At 38.5% G+C, this 26108-nt stretch overlaps 1 protein-coding gene across 8 annotated transcripts; it reads left to right on the top strand.

Moving 5' to 3' along the window:
- The first annotated feature begins 56 nt into the window (after window positions 1–56).
- Window positions 57–26099, top strand: NEK5 (NIMA related kinase 5). 8 transcript variants are annotated; one of them, XM_080598722.1, is made up of 23 exons: window positions 57–266; window positions 1147–1287; window positions 3091–3187; window positions 3816–3913; window positions 5907–5990; window positions 6097–6167; window positions 8192–8278; window positions 8700–8754; window positions 10304–10504; window positions 10589–10670; window positions 11246–11373; window positions 14970–15169; window positions 15995–16061; window positions 16400–16519; window positions 17368–17451; window positions 17556–17660; window positions 19341–19421; window positions 20278–20346; window positions 21961–22084; window positions 22281–22409; window positions 23339–23476; window positions 24636–24747; window positions 25171–26099. In XM_080598722.1, the coding sequence occupies exons 2-23, from the start codon at window positions 1171–1173 to the stop codon at window positions 25391–25393; spliced, it is 2472 nt and encodes an 823-aa protein (XP_080454848.1). In that variant the 5' UTR covers window positions 57–266; window positions 1147–1170; the 3' UTR covers window positions 25394–26099. The 8 variants fall into 8 exon arrangements, with proteins under 8 accessions (XP_080454848.1, XP_080454845.1, XP_080454851.1 ...); XM_080598719.1 differs by having other exon boundaries at window positions 57–338; XM_080598721.1 differs by lacking the exon at window positions 57–266 and adding an exon at window positions 357–588.
- Window positions 26100–26108: the final 9 nt, after the last annotated feature.

Below are 26108 nucleotides of genomic sequence, written 5' to 3'. Positions count from 1 at the left end.
TAGACATGACCCCAGTACAGTTCTCCCTGGGAGGTGCTTCTGGACTGTGTTAAATAATACTGGAGGAAAATAAATATGAAAAGCTTTAGAAAACGTCAATGTGTGGAACGGGGCTGTTTCCCGCTTCTCTGTTGCCCACACCCAAAGCCCCTCACAGCGGGCAGAAGGCGCCGGCTGCCTGAAGCAATCCAGCCTCCTTCTCCTCCCGGAGGGGTGCGAGGGCAGTGCCACAGACGCCACACCCCGCCGAGGGCAGGGCAGACAGGGTAAGGCCGCTCGTCTTCCTCCTCTTCCTCCGTCTGGCCGCCGGGGGCTCCGGAGGCGGCGGCCGCACGCAGGTACCGCGTCCCCCCGCCCGGACCTCGCCTGAGGGCGGCCCGGGCCGGGGCCGCCCGCCCGGTACGCGCCGTCGCCATGGCGACGACACCACAGCAGGGCGGGAAGGGCCCCGGCCCGCGGAGATGGCTTCACGCAGGCCGAGGTGGTCTGTTACCGAGCCTGGCTTTCCTTCCTGACAGGAAAAGTGCAGTGTCTTACCAAATCTTCCTGGCTAAAACTTAGTCCAACTAATAAGAATGGTTTTAGAGTGTGCGTGTGTATTAGCGCTCTAAGCTTGCTTGTGGATAGGTTGCAAATACCCAGTGGTAATGACCCAGGCTACTTGGTCATTTGCACCATAGAAAGTTCAACAAGAAATGCACTATAATTTTATGTTTTCCATTAAAAGAACAAGTGTGCAGTATTGTTAATTTCAATAAATAACGTCAAACTTCCCAGAATCATAGAATTATTAAGGTTGGAAAAGACCTCTAAGAATAATACCATACCATAATACTATACCATAATACTTTCTGCTGCCTTCTCATTTTTTAATTTTAGGGTTTGCTAGGACCATGTTTCATGCTTTCCTTTACGAGACGCTCATAAACTTGCTGCTTAAGGAAGGTTCAGATCCACAATAATTTGCAGTCTTCCAGGAGATGACATTTTGAGGATGAATCTGCATCATTAATAAAAATGTGACAAAATGTGATAAAAATGTGAGGAAAAAATACAGTAATAAAAGGCAGTTTCTATTTCAGTAGACAAACTCAGATGTTATAACACCAACTACATGCAATACTAATCTGGGGACTCTTGTTTTAGCCACTGCTTTAAGATAAAGACATCATGGATAAATATGAAATCCTTAAGAAAATTGGAGAAGGATCTTATGGCAAAATATTCTTGGCAAAAGGAAAAGTGGATAATGAGCAATGCGTCATCAAAGAGATTGATTTAACTAAGGTAAAACAACAAAACCTGGATGATAACAATAGTTATTTACAGAATTACGACAACTGCATTTAGCTAACGTATGAGCTTGGGTGTCACGTTTGTGGTTGCATCTTGATGACAAACTTTCCAAAGACTACTCTTTGACTGCCTGTTTAGTGATTTTAAAAACATAACTAAGTATGTTTTTATATTAACAGTTTTTTTTCTTTTCTTTTTTTTTTCAAAGCTTTACCTACCATACGCGTACCTGATTTAAGCTTCATAGTAGATGATTCAACTACAACAAAACTATTGCTACTGAAATAACAAGCCATGATTTTGTGATACATTTCTCTAAACTTTTTCTTTTTCTTTTTTTTTTTTTCAACATGCATGTTTTCAGGCATGAGAGTAATACACAACAATCTTTCTGATTCTCATTTATGCATAGGGCATTTTGATTCATTTCATCTAATTTGAAATGTCCATTCTGTAGCTGTCATTATCTCACCTACCTGGCTTGACTCCCTTTCTTGGAGAACAAGGGATACAGTTTACTGCGTGTGTTTTAGACTTCTGTTTCAGAATGAGGTGAATTGGGCCATAAAAGCCATGTTTCTTTCTGTGGGCTGTAAAGGCAGGTTAGGGTGGCTAGCTCAGGTGTCAGAGTAATGCCACTCCTAGGTCCAGTTCCAAAAAGACACACAATTAAACTCCATGTGATTTAAGTACAGGGAATTCAGAGGTCAATTTCAGTGAGTATCTACTTGCATGTGACAGCTCTTACATTCTGGGCCACACTAGTGAACTTCTAATGTTTTAGAGAATCATAACAGAAGAATGAATTTTTATGTGTCAGTTCTAGGAAAAGCTACATAACCTTCAGATTCAAACCCAGAAAAATTGATATACTAGTAATGACAACTAAATAAAAAATAGTTTTGCTGTGTTCATGACCAGTAATATGGTTATTTCTAATCTCATATTTTGATGTATGCAAAAAAAATGTAAGTTAATAAAGTGTTATTGCTTATCACAGTTGTTTAAAAATCAAGAGGTGGTTACAGAAAATTCTGACTTCAAAGTAGTAAGATTTTTCTTACGTGGTAGAGTGTCTTTCTAGTATGTGGTATGTCTATGTGTCATTTATATGATTGATTGTGTCTTTATTTTCACCTTTTGATTTTTGAATATTTAAGGATTACATTTCAAAATTATTTCTTAAGAATGAGAGTAAGAAACTTACTTTTGTAAATGAAAGAGGACATTTTAATAGAATCAGTATGGAATCACTGAAACATGAGTTTATAAGAAATAATATTGATGAAAGTGTGGTTACAATGAACCAAATATAAGTTTTCCATTTACTATAACAGGGCAAAGATTTTGCTTGAAATGTTGCAAGAACTCATAACAACTGTAAAACAGAAGATCTTTGTTTTTAACTTTATTCTTTTGAAATCAACGTTATTAGGAACACAGACTCACCTAGACCTTTATTATTCTAATACGTAAGGGCAGTTTAACTTTTGAGTTTACCTCTATTCACCAACTCAACTCTCAACCAACAATTGGTAATAACATTTGTGTAGAAAGTTTAAAGGTAGACATTTGCCTGTTTGTAGAACGTCATAATTTGGTTTTACTTTGATAATGTTGCAGTATATTTACAAACATATGCCGCAAATGTGTGTACATCATATGTTCTGGTATTTCTGCATCACCTTGGCACAATCTTTACGTACTTGTGGGAATGATTTGACAGCAATGTAACTATTATTGAAGAGACTTAAATACATCATTGCTAGCATATAGTTCCTTAATTCTTTGTAGATGCCTGTGAAAGAAAAAGAAGCCTCGCAGAAAGAAGTCATTCTTCTGGCCAAGATGAAGCATGCAAATATAGTCACTTTCTTTGCTTCTTTGCAAGGTTTACTTTTAACATTTTTGTTTTATTTGTGACTATAGGAGTGAAAGGCAGCAAAACCTAGTTTGTTTGTATTGCCCAACCATAGGCCTATCCCCAGCACCTTACTTATCAGTGGGGTTAGGTGCCAACTCCTAAAAATGAACACAAGGTACCAGGTTCAGTCATCACTTTTTTTCTCCCTGTGGGTGGGTGGGTGGGTGGGACCAAAAGTACTCTGAAGCAAACACTAGATCCTGAGGTGTCTGCATTGCCTCCCTTGACCTTCAACAGAGGTCCAGAGTTTTGAGAGACTTTCTCAGTAGCTTCAATAGAAAAAGAGAGTTTTTGAGCACAGCAGGAAATAGGAAATAAAATGAATTAGAAAATAGGAAAATAGGAAAAAAACATATTTTGGGGTATCAGTAAGGTTGCAGGAAAGGTTTGGCTTGGACTTTGGGACTGAGGGAAGGGGTGGAGCAGCTTTCCAGCTGAGGCTCATGCTGGATTTTGGAGGGCCTGTGAAGTAAAGGTGAAGGCTGGTGTCCATAGAGAGCATAAAATTAATGTATGTTTCAGGTGGAATTGAATAATTTATTGCTGTATTAATGAGTAATAAAGGAATAAAGGCAAGAAATACTTTTCCTTTCAGAAAACAACAAGCTATATATCATGATGGAATACTGTGATGGTGGAGATCTAATGAAGCGGATAAATATGCAGCATGGAGTACTGTTTGATGAGGACCAGGTGAAAGAAATTACCTTTAGAGGAAAGGATGTATTATGTAAAACACATTGTTTGAATTATGCACTGCTAGCTACTGTTTCTTTTCTGACCTGTTATAAAAAAATTGAACATTTTAAAGAAACTTTGATAGTTTTAGTGGGAATTTAAAGTTTCCTTTTAGACTTGTTTAAGATCTTAAATAAATTTATGAACAGTATTTTGATGCCAATTATATTCTTTCCATTGCTCCTTGTATTTTGGAGGCAATTTTTCTTTATCTTAGTAGTACACCTGCTCAGCTAGAAAGGCTTTATTTTTACAAGGTGTTTTAGAGGTGTTAGGGGATGTATTATATATGAAATTTTCATTCTTTTATGCTATTTGCGTCATGACATATCGTGCTTTATACTAGTCAGTGGTAAATCTCTCATTCATTTTATTTGGGTCAAGAGTTCTCTGATGCCATTTAAATTGTTAAACTGACACAGAGAAACAAGGCCAGAATTCTGACTGCTTTTGGAGCATATTCACAGGTATTTCAGTTTGTAAATAGGCACGTATGAGAGGTATTGCAATTCACAGAAACAGAATTTCCTACTACTCCTTAACTTATTCCTTCATCTTTTAACTAACTTTAGCTTGCTGAAGGAAATCTTTTACATGTTGGACTTCATATTCGGAACTCTAAGGATATTTATTATGTGTAGTCTTTCACTTTTGCAGTTGCAATGAAAACTTACCTAGATACTAGACAGAGAGTATCTAATGTGTTAGTGAAAATTTACTCTAAAGTATAGAAGTGAAAAAAAAAGGAAAAAAAAGAAATTTTGTGACATTTCTTTTTGCTTTAGTAGGAAAAGAGAAACTCCTTAGTGTAGAAGTCAGTTGGAAGTGAATTACTGGTTCAGCAATGGTGGATTTTATGATCCAGTTGGGAGTCATAATAGAGGCAGAGAGAACATGAGAGAAAATAAAAAGAGGACAAAGTCACAGATCATGAAAAGACAAAACAGGGAACCAAAATACACAAAACTCTTGCCAAGACAGAATGATGTATATCCACAGAATCACAGAATCACAGATCCAAAGAAAGACAAAGGAAATACAGACAGAAGAAGGGATTATAGAAACTAAAGATGCATCTGACAATCAAGAACAGAGAGAAAATTGCCCAATTTAATGTAACATTATTAAAAAATCTTTATATTTTCAAGTATATGTCTAAGAAAGTCTCATTTATGACATCAGCCCTATTCAGGAAATCATCTGTGAAATGTTAAGCATTACTAGATAAAAGATTATTGCTTGAATTAAAGTCTTCCATGACCATCAATTGTCCTTAAGATAGGAGCATGTAAGCACATCTTTTGTTTCTGAATTAAGTCCAGCAGCCCTTATTGAATAAATCACGTATATCTGGAGTTAAATACATGCTTAAGAGCTGTCCTGGGGCAAGGATAACCTGTTGTGATTACTTACTATCACAAGTTTCTTCATACCTCTGTTGTTTAACCACATTGCAGACCTTCATCCTCTATTTCTTCTTTCCTGGATCACATTTGGTATGATTACAAGTACTATAAATGCATGGTATGACTTCCACTGCTGAGGATTAAGAAGACACCACCCATTTTTGGCTTGTTTTTCGAATTCATTTCTAAATAATGGTCTAGTGTTCTTAACTCTTCTTTGACATGATTATTCAGTCCTTGCTGAAGTAACGGTCTTGTCATAGTCAGTGAAAACTTGACTGGGATACAGTAAGTGGGAGTTGGTATTTATTTCCATGGTTTCCTGGTAGCACTGAGAAAGGAAAGCAAAACTATGGCTTTATTTTTGCTCATTCAAAAATATTGTTTCTTACTATTCTATATTGTGTGTGCTCAGCATGTTTTAGATTTTGTTGTCTTCGTTGTACATATTTCAGTAAGATGTCCATTGGAAATTAGAGCCGTGCAAATTTATCTACATATCAAATTCATCAGATATCTAATTCTTTTGTCTTTCACTGTAGATTTTGAGTTGGTTTGTGCAGATCTCCTTGGGCCTGAAGCATATTCATGACAGAAAGATTTTACACAGAGACGTAAAAGCCCAGGTAGTAAAACTAGAACTGGAGAGGGGGTGATTTTATCATGTCAAAATTTGCTTAAGAAGCCGTGCCATGTTTTATTTTTACATATCAGTTTCTTCTTTGTTTGCAGAACATTTTTCTTAGCAATAATGGAAAGATAGCAAAGCTTGGGGACTTCGGCATAGCAAGACAGTTGACCAAGTAAGCACCTCTTTCATTAGTCTATGATCTACACCAAACGTGACTGTTTCTGAATGTTCAGAATGCAACCTGAATGTGCAAATTGTTTGTGGACTGTGCTTGGTCTAGGATATCACGGGTCTCTCACTGTATTTTTTTCTGGTATCCTAAAATGTGCCGTCCTGAACATAACCACAGATCCTTGTAACTGGACTCTTGTTAGGGCGTCTTTCCCTCAATCTTTCCCTGTTCCTTATGGAACTGACATAGAGAAACTCTGGAGGTACAACTCTTTTTTTTGCAGTCCTTGATGATCACTTCTGGTGCTTCATGAAAAGAAAAAGCAGTGAACAGCATTAAACGTTTGGAAGTAGTGTAAGAAAAGAGTTTGTTCAGGTCATACTATTTCTTTTCTTAGTATGTTCTTCAAACCTGTGCCTATATTTAAAAAAAAAAAAAAAAAAGCAAAAAAGCCAGAACCCATTCTTCTCTGGCCCTTAGAGTAAATGTTTTGTCATGGCTTGCATCCCCCTGGCTAAACTTCTGCCGAAGAGGGTGTTCTTATCTTTATTGACTCTGGGGACAAGGTTGGCCTAACCTACATAGTGGCCAGACATTGTCTAGGAGAGTGCTTTTTGACGTGGTCAAAACATGCCAGGGGGCTTGCTAACAGAAGGACAATGCTTGAATTTGATCTCTTTTTTGAGCCTCTTGATATCTTTGACCTTGGCAGGATCTTGTGGCAATGAAGTTCCACAGTTTGTGGAAAGATGATTTCCTCTGATGATCATTTTGCAGATAGTCCTTCTATTGTCAGTCCTTCTCAGTTGCTTTGTACTCCACCTCCTGCAATTCACGTGTTGCAACTTTTCCTATCCTTAAATTAAATCAATCCAAGCTGAATCACATTTCTGCCTACACAATAAAGACTTTACCCAGCGTAGACAGTTTGTGCACTCTCTTCAGACTTACTTAACTGTGTATCTGTATAAAATACTTCAATGCATTCTTCAGGTGAATGTACAGCATAGGTAATTTCTGTCAAGGCCCCATCAGATTGCTTTGGAATTAAGCCTAAATAACTTTCAAAGTTTGGTGGTGCATCAGAGCTGGGAAGTCTTGCTGAAAGTAAACCTCAGAATGTGAATGCGCAAGTACGGGCATTTTGAGGAGTATTTAATAGGTATCTGGGACTATAGAGACAAAAATATTTGGAGCTTGAATGTACTTTTTCTCATATAACAAGTGAATTAGTTTTCTCAGTCCCTCTTCCTCCTGTCCCCTGTGATACACAAAGGCATTTTCATCTCAATTCTCCACTTCCGAATTCTAGATAGTGCCCAATACTTTTACTTTCTGTTAGGTATCCTTGACACCTCGGGCAGTCAGACTTCATATCATATCCACTATAAAGAGGGTAACTTTCAACTTTTATTGACACCTACTGTAGAGTGAGAGGAACCACACTCTGTGATTCTGTTTCTCTTCCCTGACTTCCCAGTGACTCTTGATGACATCCACAGGGTAGATAACTAAAAGCAAGTGGAATGAATCCAACCAGTGTTATTCGGCTATACCTACATAGCAAGTCAGCAGCAAAGATGGAAATAGAATTCATTTACTCCTGCTTTAGTTTCTGGACGGTTGTTCCTCCTTCCACAGTTTCTAGCTTGCGTGACTGACTGGTACCTACGATCTTCTTATTTCAACGAGTATGTTGGAGACTTCGAATATTTTGAGGTGTGGTTGACAGCTTTCAGAATTATGTGTTAATGATCATCGTTCCTTGCAAATGTTGATTACGATGCTGGTAAAAAGTGGGGAAAAGAGAATTCTTGTGATTTCTGTTGAAATGCAAACACTGCATTAAATTAGTTGGTAATTTTTACACAGAAATGGGAAGTGCTTTTGTGTTTCTTGGGTTGTTCCATCAAGCTATTATTCAACTATTTTGAGAGCAGAAATAATAACCCCCACAGGCTCTAACTCAATTGCTTGCAGACTTACACAATGTGTGAGCCTTTTTATTCATTGTGTTTCATTAGCACCATGGAGTTTGCCTATACCTGTGTAGGGACGCCTTATTATCTGTCACCCGAGATCTGTGAAAATCGACCATATAACAATAAAACGTGAGTCTCTCTGTTTTCTTCATACGCTTGTTCATGAGGGTGTGCAGGCACAAGAGAACTTACCATAATGTCATGGTTTAAATCTGTATTTCTGCAGGGCACCAGGAATTTCACATGCATCAGCTAGAGATAGCTTTGATCTTCAGTCCTGCTAAGAATATTAAGCAGGCATCATTTATACCATGTGCCTTTTCCAATAATAATAATAGAACCTAGTTAGGTACTGTAGAAAGATGGGTGCCAGAGCTAAAAAATAAATTTGAGTTTTTTTCTTTTCAATGCATCCTCAGAAATATCGAAAGTTGCACCAATATTAATTTCCGATGGAATGATGCTAGTAAATTTGAGAGCTGAAAAAAAAAATGATTACATCTATGAAAATATAGGCTTTTCCTGAAACTTGAATTCCTTTTATTTACAGAGATATTTGGTCTCTTGGCTGTGTGCTCTATGAGCTGTGTGCACTAAAGCATCCTGTAAGTATCTTAGAATCAGATCAATATCGTATTACTAAAAATAGACTGAACAGCCTGGGATATATGTAGTTATAACGATATTCATAGACAGCTACTAGAATTATTTTCAATTTACTTCTTGATATTAAAGGATGACTGCCAGTGTTTAATATTTTGTATTGAATTTTATGAGCATACTAAAATACAATATATTATATTGTATTTCTAGAATTTTTATGTATATATATATATGTATGTCAAACATATATTTACTCTTTAATAAGTGCTATACTTTCTCAAAAGGCAGATGGAAAGAATTAAAGCTATACTTCAAGGTTAGGCTTTAGGCACATTATTTTATTCGTTTCTACTTGAAAATACTAACCTGTACTTGCTAAAGAGTTTGAAACCTACGTTTCCCTGGAGAGCATTTCAAGTCTCAAGAAACATTTTCCTAAAAGTTGTATTTTGTTTGGAAGCACATTCATGTCAAAAGATAACTGAGATAGCATCTTCAGGAAACTGTGCTGTCCTCTGCATGGTCTGAGCCTCAGGTAATCCTCAGCCTGTGAATGTGGAGAAGGGAACAAAGCAGAAACTAATCCCAACAACAGGAAAAGGGTCGGATTCCTGGGCCCAGCAGAAGTTGACCTGGGCTTTAATATGGTCAAAGTCAGCAGAGCAGCACTGGAAGGGAGAGCAATTGTGCTGAGCTGAGAACAAGGGAGGAAAATTCCAGATTTCACAAAGTGAGAAAACATCATTATTTCTTCTTATGAATATTAGCTATTCTGTTTCACAGAATCACGGGATCATTTAGGTTGGAAGAGACCTCCAAGATCACCTGATCCACCCTCATTTCGTATTGCTGCCCATGTTTTTAATTTGAAGGCAGGAACTAGATGCTGATGTAGAAAGGAAATGCAAGAACAAATTTTGGTTACAACACCTTCAAATTATCCAAGCAAATAAAATGGTAATTTTAGAAAGTTGTTGCTTTCAAAATTAGTTTTGCCTGCCTGAGGCCCTAAAAAGCAGATTGATGCTGACACATTAAGAGATCTTCTGAACAGAGAGGACAGAGTCAGCTGAGTGGCATCAGTTGTTAAAAATCAGATTGTACCCTGGTTCCTGAGAGAACGCAGACCACAGAGGCTAAGTTGTGGGAACTCAGGCTTTGAAGGGGAATGCTGTGAAAGCAGTATGTGTGCAGGTCTCTGCTGAACAGCTTTTGGCAAAACTATTGATGTTTAATTCTGGAAAAATTGTGTCTGTGTTATTGTATGACACTGTACGACATATGACACTCTGAAAAACCTCTTCCGAGTACCAAAGCTATCAGACCTGCTGAGTCACGTAGCTTAAATAGGAGAACATAACCAGCAAGTAGATAGAGAGTAGTTATGTTAATTTCTCACAGCAAACTATGGATAGGGGGAAATTATTTGTGAAGAGATTGCATAGCACAGGGCTTCTGTCCGCAAGTACCCTTTTCAAATTTGGATGTTTAGTCCATCGTTTCCAACCAGCAGTACTTACTGTCCTCTTTCTATTGCTTTTAATGATTAAGTTTGAAGGCAATAGCTTGCACCAGCTGGTGCTGAAGATTTGCAGAGGATATTTTCAGCCCGTGTCTCCCAAATATTCGTATGATCTGAGGATGTTAATTTCCCAGTTGTTTAAAGTATCTCCAAGAGATCGGCCATCTATGAATTCTATTCTGAGGAAGCCCTTCTTGCAGAAGCTTGTTCTCAGATATTTGCCCCCTGAGGTGAGTGCCTTGTACTGCTGCTTGCCAAGAGAAAAATACGTATTGTAGTATAAACAATTCTATCAGATACTTTTTTGTTTATAGTTAACACAGGAAGAGCTCAGTCTCACTGTGATACACAGAAGAAAGCCTTCAGCATCACAGCCTGGAGCCAAGCTGATACAAGGTAAAGATAATATTTAATGATTTTAACATTGGTTCTACACTAACATTTGTTAGTTGTGATATACTTGATGGTGATAACTTGCTCCAACAGTCTTTGCTGCACATTTGGATACAAGAGTTTCAGACAAATTTGGAAATAAAAAAAAAAAAGGAGAGAACTGAAGCAGCAGAAGCATTTACCCTAGACATTGAATCACTGTCCTTCCTGTTCAGGAAAAGACAGCTCTGAGACCAGATCACTTGCAGCATTCAGCTAGAAAAGCTGTGATACGTTTCTGGTTTATAGAGGTCTCCCTTCTATTCAGTGTACTTCTTTGCAAAACTAAGTACGAAGATCCACTCTACATGAGTGTGACAAATCATAATGTTTTCAAAAACATGTCATTCTAAGAATGAAAGGCAGAATTCCTGGGAACTGTGAGGTGTGGTGAAGTATGATGAAAGGATGTAAGGAGCGTTTATTGGCTCAGCCTGTCAGTGTTAGGTATATGCACCCTACTATGGTTTGCAACTGCGTGATCAATAATCATGTAGGAAGCACAGAAGGTAACTTGTTAATCTTTTATTTTTAAAAAGAATGTAAGCTTCAAAAAGGGAGAGTCCTGGACCAAGTTCCTCCGGAATCTGGAATGGTGGCGCCTGTCAAGACACAGGAATTCTTTCAAAGGAATGAATGGAAACCTTCAGGAGGGCAGCAGCCTCAGGTATGGTGCATCCACATTGCTGATAACATTTAATTATCTTAGAAGGCAAATTCCTGCTGTTAGAAAATGTCCTTTAAAAGGCTTCTTTAAGATAAATTAAATTCAACCTAATGCCTACAGCAAGTCAGTGGAGACAGTTAAGGACTGCAGAAGTCTCAGAAGAGGTGTTTTAGAAAGCCGGAAAAGAAAGCGGGAAAGACGGAGTTCAGGCTGCTTCAGCCTGGTCCTTTGTAACAAAAGCAGTCAGGCACACTTTGCATTTATGTTTGCACAAGGGCAAATGAACTTTGGGTTTGCATTTCCGCCATAAAAGCAAATGTACTGATTCTTTTAGGTCACACCTCCTGAGGGCCCATTCGTGGGCAAGATTAGTGGTGCCCTCTGCCCTCATTTCAGATACTATTAAAACAAACTGGGATAAAACCTTACAGCAGGAAGCCCCAGTTCCTCACAGTGATCTGTGTCTGATCTGTGTCCCTCTCTCAGTTTCTACCTCATTGTTTCCTCAAGCTATGTGCTATCTCTAGCCTCTTACTTGGCATCGTCTCACACCCTCACATTTATCTTCAAGAGCATGTAGTGCTCTCTCGGGTGCTGACGAACCAGAGCAAAGCACAGTTAGGATCCGGGAGCTCCCAGCAGTAATTGCACATTGCAGTTACGGTAGATTAGCTGATGTAGAGATTTGTGGAATTCCCAAAACTGCAGCCCTCAAGCAGTCACTTAGATACCTGAGGATAGTGCTGGCCCAATGCAGAACGTAGGACTTAGTTTTCCTCATAGTTACATTTGTGCATATCCATGCGAGTGCAGAGATGCTGGTTGAGCTTCCTTTCATCGTGTTCTGCTGTAATCAGGGGCAGAATTTTGTCCACAGTGTTTGGATCTGCCAGACATGCTCTAATGTTATCACTGGGTAAGTTCCCACAGTCTTTCCTCATCCAAATGAAGAAAACAGGTTTTTTTGTTGTTGTTGTTGGTTTTTTTTCAGGGTTGTGGGTATATTTGCATAGTGTCATGCTTTGAATGAGTTGCTTCAGGGTTCACAGAATCACAGAATATTTGAGACTGGAAGGGACCTGTGGAGGTCATCTTGTCCACGTCTCTGCTCAAGCAGGGACACCTAGAGCCACTTGCCCAGGACCACATCCATATGACTTTTGAAGATCCCCAACAACTGAGATTTCACAACCTCTCTCTTCCAGTGTTTGGTCACCCTCACAGTAAAAAATGTTTTGCTTATTTTCAGCTGGAACTTGCTGTGTTTCAGTTTGTGCCCATTGTTTCTTGTCCTGAACAAAACTGAATAGAGCCTGGCCCCATTTTCTTTGTACCCTTCCTTCAGGTATTTGTACACACAGATGAGATTCCCCCTGAGCCTTCTCTAGGCTAAACAATCCCAGGTCTTTCAGCATTTCCTCATGAGAGGTGCTCCAGTCCCTGAATTATCACCGTGGCCTTTCACTGGCCTCTCTCCAGTAGCTCCAGTCTCTCTTGTACTGGGGGGGAGACAGAACTGGCCACACTCCCCTTGACCTGCTGCAGTACTTTGCCTAATACGAGCCAGGATACCGTTAGCCTTTTTTTGCCACAAGGGCACTGTTTTCATGTTCAGCTTATCCACCAGGACCCGCAGGTCCTCCTCCTTGCTGGGTCCCCCAGCACGTACTGATGCCTGGGGTTGTTCCTCCCCAGGTGCAGGACTTTGCACTTCCCCTTGCTGAACTCCATGAGGTTCCTGTCAGCCCATTTCTCCAGCCTGCTGAGGTCCCTCTGGATGACAGCGTGACCCTGGCATGTCAGCCGCTCTCCTCAGGTTTGCATCATCAGCAGACTTACTGAAAGCACACCGCCCCATCATCCAGATCGTTATCAAAGATGTGAAGCAGGATTGGGCCCAGTATTGACCCCTGGGGTAAGCTGCTAGCTACTGGCCTCCAGCGAGGCTTTGTAACATGAGCACCTCTGGGGCCAGCCAGTTTTCAATTGACCACTGCTGATCTGGCCCATACTTCATCAGCTTCTCTATGAGGATCTTTCGGGAGACAGCATCAAAAACTGTACTGAAGTGAGGCAGGCAATATCCACTGCTCTCCCTTTGTCTTCCAAGCCCCTCATTTCATTTTAGAAGGTTAACAGGTTAGTCAAGCATGACCTTCCCCTTGTGAATCCATGCTGACTACGCCTGATCACCTTCTTGTCTTTTATGTGTCTGGAAATGGTTTCCAGGATAATTTGTTCCATTACCCTGCCTGCTGCCAGTGGGGCAGACTGGCCTGTAGTGCCGTGAGTCCTCCTTCCTGCCCTTTTTGAAGATAAGATTGACATCTGCTTTCCTCTCACAAGTACCATAGTCAATCAAAGATAATAAACAGTGGCTTCACAATGACACTTGCCAGCTCCCTCAGTACTTGTGGGTACATCCCATCAGGGCCATTGGACTTACTTCTGTCCAGTTTGCTCTAGTATTCTCTACCCTGAACCTCTTCCACCAGGGGTATGTCTTCTTTGCTGCAGACCTTCTCGGAGGGGAGAAAGAGTGCAAGCTTCACTGCTCGTAGTTCTCAACCCTCTTATTTAGACGGTCTGATTTGTTTTCCCTATTGCTTGAGATTGCCGTAGTTCTGGATACCATACTCTAAAACTTCATTCGGGGAGAGACAACACGTACACTTTCTGAAATTACCTCGTCCCTGGGATCATTACTGGCAGTGGAAAATTTTCTTCTATAGATATGAATCTATATTGTTCTGGACTATATATAATCTGGACTATGCTGTAGGTAGATGACTCTATTTTCAGTGTTTCTAAGGAGCGATAATTAACGTATTTACCATCTAATGAAAGGATACCGAGATGCTTTATAATTTATGCAAGAAAAATAAGCAATATTGAGCATTTTGCTCGTATACCATGTAGTGATTTTTAGCCTCCCACCATGGAAATGTTTGTGGATGTCGTACTGCAGTTCTTTTTTATCATGCAGCAGCAGCTAGACGATCACCTTTCCCTTCATTGTTCTTAGGAGATGGAAAAGACAGTCTTGTCACAAAGTAGAAATACAGGAATGTTTCATCACAGTGAGGACTTGGAGAAATCAAAGGCAAGCTCCCACAGGCACATAATCAACGAGATTATGCACGAGCGCAGTGCTCCCCTGAAGGCAGCAGTCTGCATGTTTACTGCCCACAACTACATCCCAGGTTCCCCTTGCTGTCACATGTCAAAATACAACTCCCCTGGAATTAACTCAGTGCTTTGGGCTTCAGAATGATGGCGTGGCTCAAGGGCAACCAAGGTACAGGGTGCAAAGCCCCATGTGGACTGACTCGCACGGCGTGGGCTGCTGCTTAATCACAGGAGCTGATGGAGCAGGGGAAAAGGGAAAGACCACAGTAAGATGAAATACACCCTGTATGTAGCAAGTTAGGAAGTTTCTGGATTATTTAAGAAAGGGCTTGGAGAACTTAACACTAACTCTACTGTAGACAGCCTTTATTACCATGCAGCTTATAATGGGGAGGACAGGAAATAGTTCAAACTGGTATTGATACAAATGAAAACAGGGCAGTTAACATTCTTCATTATATTTTCAGCCACAGAGCTCCAGATTTAAGATGGCAGAAAGGCCAGAGAATATTAGAGCGCATGGCCATTATGGTCATTACTATGATAAACTTGACAACTTGCAGAGGAAAGGTAATGCACATTATGACCTTTCTCACATCAGCCAAAGAGTTGAGGAATACTATAAACAAAAAGGACAAGTTGCACCTCCACCTCCCCCACCTGACGGGTAAACCTTTCTCACTATTTATTGGTAGTGAATTGTCCTGCAGTTATCAGCCTTCCTGATTAACTAGCACTGTAAACATGGCATATTCAGTGTAGTTCCTTCTCTCCTTGTTCTTTGATTTTTATTTTTTTTTAACTTAAGTTTATTGTACAATGTAACTCCTGTTTCTGTCTATCCAGAAGTTCTTTCTGATTGTATTGTCCTGATGTTTGAAATCTTACTATCAAAATGTCTCCCAAATCTCAGTGTTTCACTGGATGTGGAGTAAAACACAGGATAAGCACTGTCTTTCCTTCCCACCAGAATCAGAAAGATCTAAAGAGCAAAAGCTGTTCTGTACTTGAGGGAACAGAGTGGGAGGCAGGCCACGCAAATGTCGTCTTCCTGCAGATCTTACATTTTGTTTTCAGATATAAAGGCACGTTCTCCAGCGGTCTGTGTACTTTAAAGCCTTCCTTTTACAAAGCAGAAGCAGAACCTTCGTCTTACTTTTGAGATTGTCTGTCCATTCCATGACTGACCACTCATTTAGAGGATCAGGAAAAATAACTTTATTTTCACTACCAGTTTCACGTACCGTTTATCAAATAGAAGGTGAAGAAGAGCTTTGCTCTTCAGAAGATTAATGTAACCAAAAGAATAGCAAGGGGAATGCCCAAAGTCAGTATGTTTTCTGTTTGTTATTTTACTGTTCCATATTTATACATATTTTATCCCTACACATATGTTCATGTAGTACAAACACAGCTGGTAGAGAATTATTTGTGCAGAAGATAGAAGCTGTGAAATAAAATATAGTATGTGAACATCGCTTTCTTCTCTCAGGCCTGCAGAATATCTTCAAAGGCGTTTTGAAGCCCAGCAGTACAAGATTAAAGTGGAAAAACAGCTGGTAAGTAAGTACTGAAGCATAGAATAAAATCTGTAAAAGAAACTGAATGAAAATCCCAGAGATGAATTGATGCCTTTCCAATAGACTGTAGCACTGACAGACAGAAAGCTCTGCTCTAGCAGGTCTGTTGATCTGCTCTACAATGGTCATCTTGAGGTTTTATTTTCTAATATCAAACTATAGCAATGTAAAATTCTACTATGACTCTTACCTGCAAAAATACACGCTTGTCTTACATCAATCTTCAGTGGAAGAGGGAAAGTGAACTGAATAGGCCCTGAAGAAAGGGATTCTAAATGAAAATTCCTTTGCTCAGGGATTTATTTGTACACCCACAGGGACTGCGGCCATCCTCTGCTGACCCATATCATGACCAAATACAGCAGCAGAAAATAATGGAAGAGCATCTCAAATTGCATCATCAGGACGTGTCTAGAAAGAATGAAATGAAAGAACAGGTAAATAAAATATTTTCCTGAGTTGCTTAAAGCTGTTTTCTTACACTCCTTGACAATAGTGTTCTTTATGTGAGATATTTTTTTTTCCATTGGACCACTAGGAAGATATAAGCTCTGTGCTCATCTGGTTCCATCTTGCAGAAACCAGTGAAGACTTGCACAAAAGCTGACCTCCATAATCTTTTTAAAAACTAGGACCTTGATTTTGATTTCAGTTCTGCTGAGATTAGAGGAATTCCTTCACTGAACAAACTAATGGTGGAGGACATCAGATCCTCACATTTACAAATCACAGAAAATAGTCTTACCCGACTATTCATGTATGTATAGTCATTGCTCATAAATCATATGGTAACATTTAGAATATGATATAATAGTATGTTATGTCTGTTGCTTCCATATTTTAACTTTAGGAAATTATTTTATACAGAAACAATAAACTTCTGTTTTATTTTGGGAAGGAGGTTGCAATACAATAAATGGTTTATAATTTTTTTTGTCCTCCTAATTTTCAGTCCTCTATTTTATGATTGTGAATTTTTTTGAGTCATTACTCAGACAATTCTTAGTTTATTCTTGGAATTAACTATTTTAGGTGTAACTGGGCAGAAAATCCAGCATAAAACATTCAGAAAAGCTTCAAAAGGGTTAAAGTCTGGAACAGTTATAACTCCTAAACGTTCTCTAATCGGAAGTATTAAGCAATCTTTAAAATTGGCAATAGTGGAAACAGATCCCTTTTTCTCACATATACGCAGTTTGATAGCCATAGAATATTTTGTTGAGTTAGTGCTATTTCTGTATGTCTTTCTAATAAATAAGTATTCTACCTTAATGTTGTCTAATAGGAGTACCTGAAACAGTTACAGAAAATTCGGGAAGAATACCACAGCAATATAAAAGAATTCAGATTCAGAGCAGGAGTACTCCAGGTAGCAAAGCTCAAACTTGCATGCAGTCATTTTTTCTTCTCCTTTTTTAAGGTAGTACACTTAATCTGTAATTGAAATGAAAATTTTATAAACCTGTTCCCTAGGACAATCAAAAAATACAAGATAAAACCTATCTGGTGAGGCAAGGGAAAGCTGAGAACCAGTCTGAAAGCACGGATATGGCTGGAACAAAAGAAGAATCACTTGAGGTATCTCATAGTCTAAACAAAACTTTTTATGCGTGGCCTTTGATTCACTCTGCGAGAGTCCTGAAAAATGCTAAAGCTTAAATCGTACCTGATGTTTGCACCGCATCTGAAAATCTTCCTAGGTTCCTTTCTTGAATAGCCTGGAAACTTTATTGGGATGAGTTCTGATTTGTTTTGGTAATTGTTTTTCCCCTATAATTATTGGGAGGTACTTTTGTTTCTTTTCTTTTTGTGGTGAGTTTCTTTTCCTTGCTTTCTGAGTGAAGTAAAGAAGCCACTCACAGTGCAGACCTTCATGAGAATCCTGTGCAGGAGACACAGTAAACACGAGCTCAAGTAGAACATAATTACTTTTCCTGTAAGGATCCAATGTAAGGTGTATGTTACATTCCAGTTTTCTGTGGATTCCTTACTTAAACAAAAGATTGGGAGAAGTGGGAGGAAGAAGCAGAGCCAAAGATTTCAGCTACAGGAATCCATCACTTCTGTGGCGTCAAATACTACCAACACAGGCAGTGGAATGGAGTTTCAGAATTGTTCCATTTTTACTTTAAAATACTGGTGTGATGAAAACCAGATGAGGTGTCCAGACCACATGGAGTTCTGCGGCAACAAGTCTGCTTCTCCTCAAGTGAATGGAATGAAAGCCTCAACTTATTAAAATTTATCTCAGTGTGCAAATTGCCAGCTTATTCTGAAAGGGAAACAATGCTCATCTAGCTAATAGGATTCTTCAGTCAGAATTTCCTTCAGGTAGCGCAGGATTTCCTGCACTGTTCAGCAGCAAGGGGCAGACCTCCACATAAACTGGTGACAGACGTTGCTACCCTACTGCAGCTGCAACTCAGGCCAAAGCTGACATTTTAAGTAGGACACTCTTCAGTGATATTCATGGATCCCAGAGCTGGCTTTTACTAAAATGATGCCACACATCATTTGGTGGGATAAGCTATGCCATATGCCATCAAAGCCACAACGGGACAGAAATGTTATTCCCATGGGAAATGCATAATTAAAAAAAAAAAAAAGTTTTACACCTGTTTGATGTCACCTTAATTCATGGGCACTCCATCTACTGGAGAAACTGCGTAGGTGTTTCTAAAAAGTACAATCTGTGAGTTGTTGTGGCTTCACCTGAGGTTGAGGACATGTCCTCACAGCAGGAGGTCACTGAAGGAGCTGTATGTAATTATTTACTTTGCTTTTATGTGGCATGTTCTAACACAGGGCATAGGAATATGCAGAGGAGTAATTAAATAGCTTTTAGGTGTTAACCAGCAAACAGGATAATATGAAGCATGGCTAGACTTTGTACGGGTATAGGTTTCAATTATAATCTTGATTTTCATCACTTCCAAAGTCTGCTGAAATGAAATCAGCTTGAGTCATCTTGCATATGATCATAGAAAAGAAAAGATGCATTGTTTCTGGACGCAGTACTGTATCCTCTAAACATGTTTTTGAAAAATCCTGTTTTTCTGCTAGATAAGCCAGATTTATGTCTTTTGGCATTAGAATCTAAATAAGGCAATGAACGAACTATTCTTATTGGTGTATATAAAAGGAAATCAATGGCAACATTTATTACTAAAAAGAGTCTTTTTATATAGGGTATATACATATACTGGTTCCAAAGAGTGCATTTTAAAGTTGTTGTTTTTTTTTTTTCTCTCCCTCCAGAACATGGAGGAAAACTTTAAACAAGTCAGACTCCAGGATAGGCAAGATCAAAACACTTTGGAGAAGGAATATAGCACAAAGGTATCCATACTTACTGTTTTTGTTTATTTGTTTTTGTACTTTTTTTTTCCCCCATTTTCTTCTTAAATGTGTACATTTCAAATGATTCTGTTATGCCACAGTAGCTCTGGAAATCAAGTTATTTGAGAATCAATTAAGAGTATTGGTCTAATGCTGTTTGCTAAAAGTTCCTGTGACAGGATAGAATCACTAAGAAAAGAAACATACAGCAGAGCTTTTCTGGTCATTTGAGGGAGGCTCCCTTTAAATCTTCTCAGGCAGTAATCAGTCCTCACTTACCTTTATATCAAACTGCCTGTTTACTCTAAGTGAAGCTATGTCAGGCTGCTAATTTCTTAACATATTGTTGTAAAACTTTCTTCTCCATAGTGCTTTTAAATTGTAAAAGGGGCTGGGAATTGAATAGAAATGCACATAAGATATTAGGAAAATTTCTGATAAGATAATAAGATAATAAGATAACATAATTCTGAAGTGGTCTAAAGGTGTTTTGTGAAATTCTGCACTGAAGCAGCGCAGTGTTCAAATATTAATAATGGCTGAGAACCAACTGTACGAACCAACTCCGTGTATTGCAAGGATTTGAATTAAACGATTATCAAAGACATCTTTTCTTAAAATGTCCCAGCCTTCTCTAGTGGATGCAGTCATTTGAAAATAGCCGTAAGGTGTACCTCAGAGCAATCTATTTTTGTCCTGTTTGTTCAACTTATCTTGATAAACAGAAGAAAATTGAAGTTATTTTAAGAGAAAAATAACTTTCAAGTTCCATTTAAATTCCATGTCATCTGTGTACATTTAATTAAATGTTTTTATTTAATAATATATTTTAATGAAGTGTCTGAATTTTCTTCAGGGAGGAATAAAGTTTGAAATTAATTTAGATGAATGTGTTCCTGAGGAAGAGAACATTCAAGAAGCAGAGGTAGGCTTCGGTTATATTCAAAGCATTTTCTTTAGTAATCTGAAACCATGACAGTAGCTCTGTGAGGTAAGGTTTAACTGTTTATATTACTGTCATCCTCTACCTGTGTTATAATGAAGCTTCATGTTGAGGCTTTGTTGACATATTGCATATGTCTGACTTTCTTCAAGGAGATAATTGCTTGAGAAATTGGATGGTATCTGGGTCAATCTTTCACATGAGAAGTGGTGAACGGGTGCAGATATTTTCATTTTGTAAATTGGGCTGAGGGGAAAAACACAGCTCAAAAGTGAATTAGTCTGTAAATGCCAAATTTGATTTGTGAATTCAGTACATTTCTTTGAGTATTTTCTGAAATGATAATGGCCACTTCTGCAATTATTAGCTATACTGCTTTTGAAAATGTGGTTATTACATCTTGAAAATGAGAACTTAGTACAGTTTTATAGAAAACGTAACTCTGCAAAATCCTTATCAGTTTATATACGCTAGAAAACTACGGCTATGACTCAGCCCATACTGGTGAACACTACAAAACCAGAAATTCCTGCGAGGGCTCTATTGTGCTTGAAGCTTATGCATGTAACAGACCAAAAAGAGCAAGCAAGACCAGTAGCATCAGGCAGAGTATAAACTACACAAGTCCACGGTCAGAAACTGAGTCTTCTCAGGCTATTCCTTCTGGTGCTGCTTCATTTTCAAGATAGGTTAAAACAGAGGGGATGACCACGGCCATGACACATGCAGGATTTATACTATCAGTAGGAACAGCGTTAGTAGAGCTGTGCACGAAGAAAGTCAGTATCATTACAGAGAAACGGGATCATAATTTAACTTTCTGCCTATTATAGTTTCTGGGGAGAACCTGACAATCTAGTCATGCTATCCATGGCTCAGAAAGGGGATTTTTCAACTGAGAGGAGGGTTTCTCCAGCATGAAATACACAACTGTTATTCTAAATTATTCTCTTAAGCCAACATCCTATTACACTTATTTTTGTTTAGTTTTGTTTTCATTCACGTGTCATTCTCTTTGGCTTGCATAAAGTTTTTTCCATCCTTTCTGGGGAAAGCTTGGTTGTATTACAACAAAGTTCCTGTCCATTCTTTGATTGAAATACCCTCCTCCACAATAATACTAAAAGCTTAGATTGATAATTGTGTTATTTCAATAGTACATTCGCACAGCTGTTTCTTTTTACTATGATTACATCACAAAGCAAAATTATTGTGATGAACCAGGTGTTATTTGGAAATAACAGAAGTGAGACTACACACATGATGTGATTTCATTTATTAAAATGACATTTTTAGCTGATTGGATGTAATAGCTACCTATCGATATTTTTATATTAGAATGTTTAAAGTATTTGTAACAGCAACAAACAGAATTTCTTTCCAGTATATGTACACTTACTAAGCACTGTTTTGTCATTGTTGTTTCTTGTCATTTTGTTGTATCTCAGGGCCACACAGCTCACAGTGAGACTTTCAAGTCCAGCTGCTTTCTGTTTGGTTACACAACTTGCCTGTGCATACACGAGAATGGTTGGCGAACACAGAAGAAATTAGTTATTGTCAAATATATGTTTTCTCTTTCTATTGTTTTTTCAGGTACAAGATAAAGCCAATGAGATGTTAACTTTTGTGGATATGGAGAATCTTAAGGAGAAACTGGTGGAAGTTTATGAAGATCCCATGGACGGGGCTTTGGAAGAACTTTCTGGATACCAAACAGGTATTTCTTAAGGAAATGGGATACTTAGGATTAATCCTGAAAATTAGTTAAAAGTAAGGTAAATTCAGTAACTGTAGGCTGTAGAAAATTTGTCTGATGTTTCTCTCTCACTATATCTTATTATCAACATTATAATTCCACTGAAATCTATTTTTTTAAAATGAAGTAACTTTGCCTCCTCTTTTCTTCCCCTTAGGGTCCAGTGATGCAGGTGATACTGAAGAAAACAGGAAGCAGTGGCAAACTGGAACCCCCCAGACACTACTGAATTTTTTAGCCAATGCTGATGTCACATCTGTACATCCTGTGGCTGAAAATGAATTTTGTAAGAAGGTTTTTATGTTTTCCAGCAAGTTAAATTAGGGAGCTACTAAAATTAAGCCAGACTACTTACATACTTTTGCTAACAATTCCATACCAGTATGTTCACATGATCTGACAGGCGTTTAATTAGAAGGACTTTTATCTGAAGCACTCTGTGGTCTCGGTGATGGGCTGAAAATGCCAGTCTATGCAAGTGACCACCACCGCTTCCTTGGGCCTTGAGTTATGATACACAAGACCTAGGCGGTCTGTGGCCAGCCAGCCAAGAGCGTGGTGGAGTTCTGGTTTCCCACACCACACTAGTATTGCTGCACCCTCACGCAGGTATGTTTGTGGTGATGCTCCTTTTCTGCAGAGGTGAATTGCTCGTTTTCTGACAGTGCCAGGCAGCTCCAGTCACTGGGTGCTGTGAACAAGGGGCTCCAGCATTCCCCCGTTCTCCCACTACCCCAGACACACAGGAACAACCTGAACTTTTTGCATGGATCGTCAAGACAAAGCAGAGCATTGTTAGTATGTCACTTCTTTTTCATTTTGTCTTAGATGACGAACAAGAAAAACAGGAACTTCTGAAGCTTTTCAGCCCTAAGAAGCCACTAAATTTGAGAACAAGGACAGCTCAATGAAGCTGCACCTGTATATTCTTAATATGCTTATTACTTAGCATTAAGACCGGTGTTAAGAAGTTTTTACTGATAAATAGTCTATTTTTTTAGACTAAATAAATAGACTATTTTTTTCCTCTACACTATCAATCAGATCAAATAATTATTAAAAAAAAAAGAGAAAATATTCCACAAGGGGAAAAAAATCAGGTTCCAGCATTACACGAAAGGAAAAACTCAGTGTCAAAATTAGAAAGTCTAATTCTAGCAAAAGTGCCAAGCCACAGTGATGATTTAGTGACCTGAGAACCTTCCTTTTCTTCAGCTGACCGTGTCATTCTGCCTGAAGACATCACAGAACACAGGAAGCAATGGAAACAAACAGCACCTGGGACTCTCCTGAATATCTTAGCAAAAGCAGAGCTGTCTAATGCCTCCTTCATCCAGCTTGAAGAAGAATTAGGTAGGATGTCCATTACTGCCAATTTTACATGGTTTTCCATATTGTGTTACTGTACCATTGGCAGAGGATCTGTGACAAGAACCAACATTTTGAAGCAGCTGACAAACAAGAAAAGCATGGGCAGCCTCTGCCAGCAACCACTGCTGTCTGTCATGTAGCAGTGAAGGAACGTCCTTTTTCAGGACTTTTTCAATAGCTGGGGAAAGGGCAAGCCCTGCTTACCAATTATTACTTCATATATGCTTTTTTTATTTGCTTCGGTAGACGGAGGTACTGCCAATAAGATGGGAGATACCACAAACACGGATCTAGCCCGTGAAACTGTTGAGGTTGAAGAACCCTGTAAAAAACAATGCAAACATAGGTATTTCTGAAGAAAAGCTGTAAACTGTAGTACATAATGGCTTAAACTACCGTGGTGACTGACTTTACAGCATGGTGCATGCTGATACAGCTGACACTGAAAAAAAAGGAAAAGCAAAAAGTAATTCAAACCACTTTTCACTAATGTCAGCAGTTCATAGGACTAAAGCAAGAATAAGGTCATGCAGGTATTCTTAAATTCTTTTTCATTTATCTGTTACATCTATTAAGATACCACACTCCCTCAACACCCAGTTCTGCCCTGCTACTCAAGCTGACATCGTGGAGTACATTGTTACCCAAACTGAGAGGTTGCTAGTGGATTACACACAGAATTTATGCATTAGGTACTAAAACAATAACTCTTGTCATTGTTCTCCCTCCTTTCATGTTGAGGTTGCCTTTCAGTCTTTGAAAATGAGTATTTCTAAGGAATAATAGCTACTGCGTTCAAGCAGTAATTTTCAGTCTTTCCCAAACAGCAGTCCCCTAAGTTTTCTTCTGAAAGTGCAGGCCCTCATGTTGGGAACTTGAATCCACCAACATCAGATTTACCTTCTTTCTTACCCTTTCTAGTTTTGTGGTTAAAGTCTACAAACATGCGAGGTGCCGCTGAGCAGAAGTTATAAACCACTGACTAAAACATGCGTGATCAAGTCAGTTAAGCACGGTACTTACATTGTTGGTCACTGGGGAAAAAAAAAATCAAATGTTTACTTGTTTTCTATTACTTTACATATACCTTTATAATTAGCTAATATACATACAAATAAAGGAATGTTCTCTCCCTTTCCAGAAGGGAAATTAACCCTGTCGCCAAAAGAAAGCAAGGAAGATGACTCAGAAAGGTGCTCCAGTGTTGCTGTTGATGATGGTAGACTTGAGCCAAGATCAGATGATGAGGACACGTAAGTCAAGCACGTCAATAGAAAAATCCATTCACCTGAAGTTTTCATGAGATGACGGGATGCATTGCCTAAAGCAGTTAGGCAATGTTCTTTTGTTCAGTTTTGTTCTTTGTTCAGTTCTTTTAAATTTATAAATGAAGAAAATTTGTTTTACAGTCTGCTAATCTGATTTTCAATTCTATAATATGTCAAATGCCAATGCTGACATTAAAAATGTTATGCAGAATTGTTAACGTGGCTTTGCAACTGTTTTTTTTACCTTATAAGTATAGGTAAACAATCTTCCAAAGAAAGGTGAAGAAGCAGTTTGTGTGTAGTTTGCATATTCTTTAAAAAACATTTTAAACAATCTCAAAGGCTTGGAAACTAGAAACACTCGTAACAGATACATAGAATTAATAAAACTTTCTTTCAAATTTTCAGAAATTTTGAAGATTCTGAAGACGAACTGAGACATGAGCTGGAAGAATCTCTGGAAAAAGTGGTAACTTCTCTGGCAGAGAGAACCATAGAGTCTTCCACGCTTTCAATAAATAAAGGTCAAACACATGAAGAAAAGATGAACTTAACTAGCAAACTGTTTGGAAAAGCTAATGATGATCTAGAAAGTAACTGTGAGTCCCTTAGTATTGACACAAATAATTAAAAAGTCAAGCAAGAAGCAACAGCTACGTAGAGCACCAGCATGATTACTCTTTCAGACCATTAATATCCTTGAAATTTTAACCATATCAATGACAAATTTTAAAAAAACAGGTAGCTGACATTAAATGCCAGGTAAATCAGCTACTTTTCAACAGAGTTAAGCATTCAATTAAAATTGAAAGGGTTTTTGCCATTTTTTTAGAAGGAAAAAAATCAGGCTAATTTTAGATGTCTACATTTTGAAAAATTGCGATCCAGATTAAAAAGCACTTTTCTCTCTTGTTCTAAGCTACCTGGGACATCTCTGACAACACTCGTTTGGGCAAATTTCTGACTGCATACTCTTTAACCATTTTTGTATCACTTCAGAAAGGCTCCTACTCAGTGGATTTTATTTCTGTAGATCAATCAACATCCTGTTTTAAGAAACTTTTCCAGCTTCTCATAATCTGAGTACCACTAATGAAGCTTTATAATTCCAATAGTTTAATTTGCATAGCACTGACTGCACACAGTACTTCCAACTATTGAGCAGTTGTATACAGTAGGAGTAAAAGGTTTTACTAGCACCATGAGAATCGCGTGTTCCCCAGTTCCTAGCATAGGACAGGGTTCCAATGGTTGAACAATGAGTTCTTCCAACCATATTTTCACAGTGTCATTAATTCAGATGAAGTTTAAATAAAGGAAAAACAACAAAAAAAAAACACATTCTG

Source organism: Anser brachyrhynchus (assembly GCF_964034855.1).
Source record: "Anser brachyrhynchus genome assembly, chromosome: 1".
Lineage (NCBI taxonomy): Eukaryota > Metazoa > Chordata > Aves > Anseriformes > Anatidae > Anser > Anser brachyrhynchus.
This window is presented reverse-complemented; position numbering and strand designations above follow the sequence as displayed.